Source organism: Nannospalax galili, unplaced genomic scaffold (genome assembly GCF_000622305.1).
Source record: "Nannospalax galili isolate Female #2095 unplaced genomic scaffold, S.galili_v1.0 scaffold870, whole genome shotgun sequence".
NCBI classification, from domain to species: Eukaryota; Metazoa; Chordata; class Mammalia; order Rodentia; family Spalacidae; genus Nannospalax; species Nannospalax galili.
The window spans coordinates 565-10,892 of record NW_008329130.1 but is presented as its reverse complement, the minus strand read 5'-3'; the positions used below and the strand labels follow the sequence as shown (position 1 = coordinate 10,892).

The window sequence follows — 10,328 nt, the reverse complement described above, 5'->3', positions numbered from 1 at the left end:
TGAATGCATCTTCCTTGTAGCCCCTGGCTTCCTGTCAGCTGTGTGTGTGTGTGTGTGTGTGTGTGTGTGTGTGTGTGTGTCTGTCCGTCTGTCTGTCTGTCTGTCTGTCTGTCTGTCTGTGTCTGTGTGTCTATGTGTAAGTGTGTGGGTGCCCACAGAGACCAGAAGAGGGTGTTGGATTCCCTGGAGTTAGAGTTATAGACAGTTGTGAGCTGTCTCATGTGGGTGCTGGGAACCAAACTCAGGTCCTCTGCAAGAGCAGAAGGTCATTAACTCCTGAGTCATTTCTCCAGTCCCATTTCTAAGTCGTTCTTAGTTGGTCAGCCTAGGATACATGAGACCCTATGTCCAAAAAAAAAAAAAAGGTCCTTTTTGGCCATAGGACTAGGGTTACTTGAAGATAAGGAGGACAGGCTGAGAGGTTACAGAGGATGGAGACTGACAAAATAGTCGGCGGGGGGCCGGGGGGAACTGTCATGAAATATGGTTGTCTATGTTAAGAGTTTGGGCTCAGTGTCTGGTGGCGCAGATGGGTGCACAGTGGGTAGATGAGCCTTTGAGTCCTGGGCTTACAGTCTTTGGGCTCTGGTCCAGCCCTCCCCTGGTGAGGGGACTGTGGGAGACTCCAGGGGTAAAGTCTTCCCCCTCCTTCCTCCTGTGGGCCTTGGGTGGCTGGCGGCTCATTCTGTTTTCCAGGAAAGATGTGTCTGCATTTAGGGCCTGTGTCTCCTTGTAGTGGTCAGTCCCACCCAAATTCCTGCTCCTTTCTACAGACTCAGCCTCAAGAAACAAAAAGAATAGTGAAAACCACAGCTTGGACAGCATGACCAGAAATGAAGGGGAGGGCAGGCAAGGAGTGGTTCACCCAGATGTCACACATGAAGGACCCAGGGGATGCCAGGAACTCTAAGGGGGACCAGGAGTCCTGAGGACTCTTTAGCAGTCTTGAACTACTGAACACAGAGCCAGGGCTAGAAGCTGGCAGGGCAGGCCAGCCAGGGGTCTGGAGGCTCGCAAGGGTTTCTGCAGTCAGTGAACACTCCCACTCATGACTAACTGCTCCTCTTGTGTGTCACTGTGGCCAAATGGCCCTGGTGCAAATTCTGGGGACTGAGGATCTGTCTCAGCTGGTAAAGTGTGCATAGTATGCACAAAGTCCTAGGTGTGATGCCCAGCACCACACAAAACTAGGCTTGTTTGTGCACACCTATAATCCCAAAACTCTGAGACAGGAGGATCAAGAGTTCAAGGTCTTAGCAGGGCATGGTGACACACACCTTTAAGCCCAGCACTTGAGACAGAGACAGGCAGATCTCTATGAGAACAAGCCCAGCCTGGTCTACATAGTGAGTTCCAGGCCAGCTGGGGCTACAGGGAGACCCTGTCTCAATAAACAAAACAAACAAACAACAACAAAAAGAGTTCAATGTCTTCAAAGTTGGAGGCCAAAAAGGGCTACATGAGACCCTGTCTCAAAAACAAATACAAGCCGGGCATGGTGGCGCACACCTTTAATCTCAGCACTCGGGAGGCAGAGGCAGGTGGGTCTCTGTGAGTTCAAGGCCAACGTGGTCTACAGCCTGCTCTACATAATGAGTTCAGGCCTGCTGGGGCTACAGGGAGACCCTGTCTCAAAAAAGACGAAAAGGGAAAAGAAACCAAAAAAAAAAAGTGCTAAGCCTCTAATTACAAACTTCCCAGCAGCCCGTTGACCTCCAGATAATGACATAAGTGCATCTTGAAGTAGAGATGTCTTATCCTGTGCCCACTCTGACCCTGAAATGCAGGGGTTCCTCAGGCCACACAGACATCTCCTTCCCTGCCGTAAGAAGGATGTGACCTTCTATGGCCTTAAGTGAAAAATGTCTACCCACATCTCAGGGGATGACTGTGGTGTGATAGAGTCAGGGCCAGGACATCTGCCCACTGGTGGACCATGGCAGGGGTGGGGTAGGGCACACTTGCGGTAACTGGGGTGTTCGGAGAGAGACTTCTTGAGACTTGAAGGCAGGCCATGAAGGAGACAGCTACACACAAAGTGTGGACAAGGGATTTCTGGCTGGAGAACGTCAAGTGCAAAGGCTGTGCGACAGGAATGGCAGGAGAGAGGAGAGATGAGTATGGATGGAATTAGAAGAGGATGATGGGGAGACAGGTACAAAGAGACCGAGGAAGAGTGGCATCCAGGGCCTGAAGGCCATGTAAGGCAGAGTAGGTTTCATTTTAAGTACAATAGAGATTTTTTTTCCAAATATAGCTCATTTTTTAAATTTGTTGATTTTTTTGTATTTCATACAGAACATCTCAAACAATCTTATTCTTCTATATACCCACATCCCAAATGGCACCTTCCCATAGTCTCCCCCCTCACTGGAGCCCATACACTCTATAATCCCTGTTACTATCCATTGTGTTGTCAGCACCCCACCAGCCGTTCTCCAGTGCTTGTCCATCCACTGAATCTAGTCAGCCTATCTAGAGTTCCTTGTTTGGGGAAGATCAACTTTTCCTCATCTAGCAGCAATCAGTTGCCAATATTCCTTTAGATAAGATTGGGGTCTGCTGTTCTTTTTCCAAGTTCTGTGCTGGGTTACTGTCTGGGAGTCTCTTGGGCTACCCTGGCCAACAACTCAAAGGAAGGTATCTTCTGTCTGGCATTGTTTCTTGTTATATAGTCTTTAGCTATACATATGGACTCTTAAAGAATTATATTGACCCCATTAATCTTTGGTTATACTTTCCTTTTGGGTGTTTAAGACTATACAGTTGGCCCAGATAAACCAGTTTATTTACTCTTAAGGTTGTTTGAAGATCTGTTCCTCAGGGGTCACATGGGCTTGGGAGGAGCCCCTGGCTCCTTTCATTTACCAGTTCTGTCTATGTGAAGATAAGTCAAAGATCCTGCTCGACCGAGGCTGGCTTCACTTGGAAGCATGGAGGAAATATTTCCTCTGTGTTGACCCGCCTCTTTGTAGACTGGACACTTCCATTCAAGTCCATTTGGTTGGGGTCTCCATGGCCTCCTTGATCAAGAGGACAGGTGACACACACAGTTATAGGACATTTTGAGAGATGCTCATAATCTCTCAAGGAACAAAAACTGTCCTTTATGTCCCTCTGACCAAATTAGTATAAGCCTCAAAGTTAAACATCCAAGAAGGTTAGTTCTACCAGTCTGGTACTTTTAATTACCATGTGCTATGTAGACAAAGCTTGGGCAAAGACCAAACGTTCTCAGACAAACCTTGCCTAGACACGTATTATGTTACTTGAGCTAGCTGTATGTATAATTTCTCAGTAGGTTGTTCGATTACTATGGTTCCCTCTGGTTTTTTAAAACTCAATGGGCATTATTTACTCTCACATTGTCTAACCCTTCCACCATGGTTTCCCCATTTAAAGTGCCCCCAGAGATTTTTTAAAATCTGTGTATGTGTTTGTGTGTGGCGTGTGCATGTATGTTCATGTATGTGAGTGCAGATGTGCATGTGCCACAGCGTGTGTGTGGAACTCAGAGAACAATCTTTGCTGTTCTCCTTACCCTCTGCCTTGTTTGAGACAGGGACCCTTGTGTGTTGCAGTGTAGGCCAGACTAGGGCCTTTTCCCATCTCTACCTTGCATCTTGCCTTAGGAACACTGGGATTGCATCCACTAAGTCTGTACATGGGTTCTGGGGATCTGAACTCAGGTCCTAATGCTTACGCAGCAAGAGCTTTACCCACTGACCCATCTCCCCAGCCTGGTGAGAGGTTTTATGAATCTAGGGCCTCATGCATCCAAGGCAAGCCCTTTACCACTGAGCTACAGCCCCAGTTTTTGGTTTTTGTTTTTTTTGTCTTTTTGAGACAGTGTCTCCTTGTAGCCCCAACTGGGCTGCAACTCGCTGTGTAGATCAGGCTGGCTTCAAACTCACGGAGATCCATCCACCTGTCTCTTCCTCCTAAGTGCTGGGATTAAAGGCATGTGCTACAACGCCTAGCTTTTTTGTTTCATTTTTTAAAAAAATATTTTATTAGCCAGAGATGGCACACCTTTAATCCCAGCACTTAGGAGGCAGAGGCAGCCAAAGCTCTGTGAGTTCGAGGCCAGCCTGGACTACATAGCGAGTTCCATGCCAGCTGGGGCTGCAGGGAGACCCGGCCTAAAAAAATTTATTTTTTATTATTATTATTATTATTATTATTATTATTATTATTATATTTTAAGTGTATTGTTTGCATGTAAGTGCACCCAGGTCACACAAAGCCTGTGGAGGCCAGAAGAGAGCATGGGATCCCCTGGAACTGCAGTTTTGTGTGGTTATTAGTCATGTGGGTGTTGAGAATCAAGCCCAAGTCCTCTGCAAGAGCAGCCAACGCTCTTACCGCTGAACCATCTCTCCAGCCCCTCTATCTTTAGGTTTGGGTTTTGGTTTTGCTTTTTACGGCAAGGTCTTGTTATGTAGCCCTGGCTAACCTCCAACTCACCCCTAAGGCTCATCCCAGCCTCCGGAGTGCTGGGGCTTCAGCTTTGTGCAACCAGCCCTGTCTCTTTTAAGTCAGACGCTGTGTGGACGGGGTGCGGGGCAGAATACGGAAGGAGGATGGGGAGTGTGAGGGTGGAGGGGAAGGAACGGGAAGGGACTGGCAGGCTTGACTCCCTCGCCTCCTTCCGCCCAGGCCTGCGCTGCTACGCCAAGTTCCACCGGAACCGCAGAGTCACGCGGAGGAAGGGGCGCTGCGTGGAACCCGAGACGGCCAACGGGGACCAGGGATCCTTCATCAACGTCTAGGGTCCCAGAGTGGAGGCTGCCCACCGGCCTGGGGACCAAGCCCGCGAGGTTTGCGCAAACAGGACTCGGTGTTTGTAGCTAGCACTGGGAGATCAAGTTTGGGGACCCATGACGGAGGCTGCGGGCTCAGCTCCAGGACGCTCAGCCCCTAGCCGGGGGGCTGCTGGGCTGACAAGCCGCGCGGTCCTGGGCGAGCAGCGGTGCATCTGCGGCTCCCTGAGCCCGTCTCTGCGCCACGGCTGCGCGCAGCGCGCCCTCTACTGCCCGACACCAGCCCTGCAGCAGGTTGGATTGGGCAGGAGTGGACATGGGCCGCGCCTGTGACCTGGGCGCTGTGCCAGGCACCGCGGGCATTCCTACCGAATTGCCACAGCGACCCTTTCAAGTGTCCATTTTTCCAGGAGGACATTGAGGCACACTTGGGTTCAATGACTTGTCCAGGATCCCACGGCCATGGCGCTCCGGCCTCGGCAACAGACACACACGCTCCCTGTCGTTCTTGTCACGGTGGCTGGAGTAACTGTAACTGACCTCAGTCTTCTCTGACAGAGGCGTATCATTTTTGTGAGACAGAGTGCCATTCTGTGTCCAAGCCTGGCCTTTGAAACAGACAATCCTCCTGCCTCAGCCTTCCAAGTGCTGGGATTATAGACATGTGCCATCACGTCTTGCAGGTGTATCCTCCTTAAAAACAAAACATGAGGCTGGGGATGTGGCTTGGTCAAGTGCTTGCCTAGCACGAAAGAAAGTCTGGGTTCAATCCCCACCCCATTGTGGTGTCCCAAACCTATCTATAACCCCAGCACTTGGGAGATGGAGGCCTGAGGATCAGAAATTCAAAGTCATCATCAGCGACACAGGAAGTCGGAGGCCAGCCTGAGCTACATGAGACCCTGTCTTAATACAAAACATTTGTCTAGCCTGCACAGGGCCTTGGGTTCTATCCCCAGTCAAGCTCCTCGCAACACATAGCACCTGCTTTCATGTGAAGAAGGAACCTCACCCTGCCTCTGGCAGTTACTAGTTGCAGTCAGGAAGCAATGGGGGGCCGGGAAGGTGGGGACAGCACTGTTCCCCTTGTACCCAGGGCTTCCCTCATACAACCTGGACACTGGCTCACGCACTTCCAAGTATCCCAAGAGCTTCTACCCTGGAGAGAACAAGGGAAAGCTCAATTGACATACTGTTTGGGATTCCCAGAGCCCCCTGAGACCATCTCCAGACCCCAATTCTGCAGCAGCGCTGCCCAGAAAGTAAGACCACCTCTGAGACTGGGTGCAGTCTGAAGCACCCCTATAGACCAGATCCATGATGATCCCCCTCCCATCAACATCAGTTCCAGCAGACCTGGCTCCAGGGACCACCTCAGGAGAACCATTTAAATTCCTGCACCTGGCATTGCCCTCCTGGTCAACTGAGTCTGCACAGGACAGAAGTCTCCCCCCAGTGAACCCTCTCCGGCCTGGACTACACCTGCGGGAGGCCAGGGCTGTTTATTGCTTTGGGGAAACCAATCAGGGACAGGGGTCAGGCACCAAGGAAAGCAGGCAGATCTTGAAGAAATCAAGTATGCTGACTCCACTTTCCCAGGTCAGGTCTGATAGGCCTGGGAATGGGGGGGGGCAGGGCAGGGGGCAGGGAGCGGGAAGGATCAAAGAAGCTGCTGGAAAGTAAGTCTGCCAGCAGAACAGGCTGTGCTATGTGTGTCTCACGGGGTGGCTGATTCGAAATCCAGAATCATGCAGTGATTCTGTGGTGACAAACTCAAGAATCATGCAGTGATTCTTTTTTTTTTAATATTTTGTTATTTTTATTTTACGTGTATGAGTGTATTGCCTGCATGTATGTGAGTGCACCCCTGTCGTGCAATGTTGTAGAGGTCAGAAGAGGACTTCGGATTCCCCTGGAACTGCAGTTAAGGACAGTTTGTAGCTGCCATGTGGGTGCTGTGAATCGAACCTGGGTCCTCTGCAAGAACAGTCAGTGCCCTTAACCGCTGAGCCATCTCTCCAGCCCCTCATGCAGTGATTCTGTGGGGACAAACTCAGCGTGCTGTGACTGGGAACAGCAGTTGGGGGATCAGGACATCAGCAATGGAAAACAGGAGAAGCAGAAAGGTTCACAGAACTGTCACTGCCCACTAGGGGATGTTTGGGTGGTTGGCAATTCAGGCCACCTCTACTGCTAACACTGGCCATGGGCAGGTGGGAGGGTGGAATCCTCTTAATTTCAAAGAACTGAGGGTCACAAAGCCCACCTCTCTGCTGGGAAGTTCTTCAGTCCATCTATCTTAAATTTGTTATGTAGGTACAGAGACCAACCTCCTCTAATCCAGGGTTCAGCCAACGTTTATCAGGAAGGGAGGAGTAATTATCTTGGGTCTTGTAGATCATACTGTTTTTGACACAGCTACCCAACTCTGCTGTAGCTCGAAGCATCTGTGGGCAAAGTGGAAAAGAATCAGCATGGCCAAACAGCAGTAAAGTTACAGAATCAGATGTTTTTTAATATTTTATTATTTTTATCCTATGTGTATGAATGTATTTCCTACATGTGTGTAAGTGCACCCGTGTCGTGCAGTGCCTGCTGAGGTCAAAAGACAGTGTCCAGATCCCTGGAACTGGAGTTACAGATGGTTGTTAGCCACCATATAGTTGCCTTCTGGGTGCTGGGAACTGAACCTGGGTCCTCTGCAAGAGCAGCCAGTGCTCTTAACTCCCAAGCCTTGTTTTGTTTTTTTGAGACAGGGTCTCCATAAGCCTAGGTTGGCCTGGAACTCACTGTGTAGACCGGGTTGGCCTTCTGCCTCAGTCTTCAGTGTGCTGAGATTTCAGGTATAAGCTACCATACCTACCTTTCCTCTTTTGATTTTCTAAAACCATTGAAAAGTGCTTTAAAAAACATGATTAGCTTGTAGCCAGGCATGGTGGCGCACCCCTTTAGTCCCAGCACTGGGGAGGCAGAGCCAAGCAGATCTCTGGCCTGCCTGGTCTACATAGCGAGCTCCAGGTCAGCTGGTACTACAGAGAAACCCTGTCTCAAAAAGACCAAAAAAAAAAAATTTAAAGAACAGTATATACTTAATTTCAGGGCTGTTTAAGAGCACTGATTGCTTTTGCAGAGGACCTGGGTTCAAATCCCTACATGTCAGCTAAAAACCATTCATAACTCCAGTTCCAGGGGATCTGGACACTGTCTTTTGACATTGGCGGGCATTGCATGACACAGGTGCACCTACATGCATGAAGGCAATATACTCATACATATAAAATAAAAATAATTTAAAAAATATGATTAGCTTGCAAACTAAATAAAACATCATGAATTCAGATTTAGCCAGTAGGCCAGAATTTTCCAGTGAATGCTCCAGCCTATTAGTTGTTGGTCTTGGCCGAACACTAGAATAATCTGGGGAACTTTCAAAGACCTGGACTCACATGCAAGAATTCTAGGCTCTTCCTTCCTTCCTCTTTCTCTTCCCTTCCTTTCTTTTCCTCTCCTCCCCCACCTTTTCCTCCTTTTCCTCCTCCTCCTCTTTTTCTTGGACAGGATCTCACATAGCCCAGGCTGACCTTGAACTTGACATGTAGCTGAGGATGACCTTGAACCCCGATGCTCCTGCCTCTAGTTTATGCGGTGCTGGGAATCTAACCCCGGGCTTCCTGCATGCTAGATGAGCAGTCTACCAGCTGAGTCACATCCCAGCCCAAGATTCTAATACAGATGATTTTTCTTTTTTTAGTACTAGGGCCTTGCACACACCAGGCAAGTGCTCTACTGTCAACGCACTGATTGGACTTCATTTCCAAAGTACCCCAGGGAGCTGTCACTGGCAGCCAGGGCTGAGAAGAGCTGTTTGTTCGCTCTAGCTCTGTCCTCCACCTGCAGCAACACACTGCTCATAAACAGCGTATTCCTCCTCTTGCGCCTTGATGATCCTTGGGTGCCTTGACCTTTTCACCTGTAAAATGTAAATGCTTGATTCCTGTAAGGTGTTCAGATCAGTGCCTGGCACGTGACACCCACCCTAGTGTTAGCTAATGAACTTGCAGTGGGCCTTCCACTATTCCACTGCCAACCACCACATACCCGGTGAAGCTTTCTGTTGCCAGGCAGGCTCCAAAGTTCCCTGCATGAAACAAAACGAGATGCTCTTCTTGGGAAAGAGAACTGGCATCTGCAGTCAGAGCAGTGGGACCACTCTGGACACTGTCCTGGAGAAGCACGATTCCCATGCTGCAGCAGATCTGGAGGAACAGGTGGCTGTGCAGGAACTGAAGCCTCATCAACATCCCACAGCTCCCTGCTGCCACCCCCACCCCCCCGGAATGCTTTTCTGGGCTTTGTCTGGTGACAATAAAAGGCTGGTCTCCATGCCAGTGGGAAAGGACTAAGGGTCAAACTTCAAAGGAAAATGGCAGCTTTGTCTGCCCTTTGCGGGGTCATGGAGCCACAGGCGTATTTCCAAGGCCTCACCCATTCTACACTTAAGCCCTCTCCAGGTCCCCTCTGCAGTCCCAGAGGCAGCAAAGGAACACTTACCTGGTAACCTTGCAGGGAGCTTGCTTAGAAACTAAGCAACCAGGAACCCTGGGACTGGGGAAAGTGAGGTCCCTAGACGCCAACCACTGAGGCCCCTCTTGGATTCATGGGGCTGGATGATACTGGTCCTTCACCACAGCCTTATGGTCACAGGCCATAGTGATTGTATGCATGCCAGGAAGGGGTGGCCAGGGTGAGCAGCCAGCCAGCAGGGTAAAAACTTTACATTGCAGGGAATGAGGATTCCAGATCCCAAGGAAGAAAGGTGATCTGGGACAGGTCTATGGCCAGGGTGCAGTCTTGCTCTGCCCAGCTTAACCTGGGAGCCCGTTAGAAGCACAGAGCTGTGGGCCCCACCACACACCTACTAAAACCAAGTCTCAGGGGTGACCCCAGGCGTCTGGCTTCTAACACGTTCTCCAGGTCGTTGTTGTGCACGTTGGGTGTCAGGGTCACAGGTCCAGGATGAAAGACAGATGCTACATGATGGAATATTTAGATGACTCAGAACACTTGCTTTCAGTGTGGGTTGGTGACTCTGAGATCCGATTTCTGGCTACTTACCGGCAATGACTAATCCCACATTCCGAGGGCTAGCATGGGCTCTGTTTGGTGGATACGAGATAAGGCTCCTGAGCATAGTGCCTCCATCGTTTGGGTTCTTGGACTTTCTGGAAATTTCCTGGGGGACTATAGCTCCTCAAAGTGTGGGAACATCAGGGAGGGGTGCCACGCCCTGGTAGTCCTTTGATGCCATATTGCATGTACTCTCTGAGCTGTAAATAAAGAGATGACGGTTGCTAAGCTGCTGCGTGTCCCTGTTCCTCCAGGAGATAGTCCATCTGGCTGGCAGGGAACATTGCCAGGGCCTTGGGAGGGGGCCACAAGCATTGTATTTCCCCTGTCTCCCTATTCATTGACTCCACACATTTGATTGATGTCTGCGCTGAGCTAGGCAGCAAGTAAGGTGAATGGGGTCTGTCCTCACCTGGACCTCACCGATCACTGCAGTCC

The 10,328-nt window shown here is 50.0% G+C and overlaps 1 protein-coding gene across 1 annotated transcript in view; it reads left to right on the top strand.

Moving 5' to 3' along the window:
• The window catches only part of Draxin (dorsal inhibitory axon guidance protein), a 19,760-nt gene extending 9,657 nt beyond the window's left edge, over nt 1-10,103 (top strand). Inside the window, exons 6-7 of the mRNA XM_008831520.3 lie at nt 4,660-6,362; nt 8,515-10,103. Of these exons, the coding sequence (XP_008829742.2) occupies nt 4,660-4,772 (113 nt within the window). The 3' untranslated portion in view covers nt 4,773-6,362; nt 8,515-10,103. The remainder of the gene's footprint in view (nt 1-4,659; nt 6,363-8,514) is intronic.
• Nucleotides 10,104-10,328: the final 225 nt, after the last annotated feature.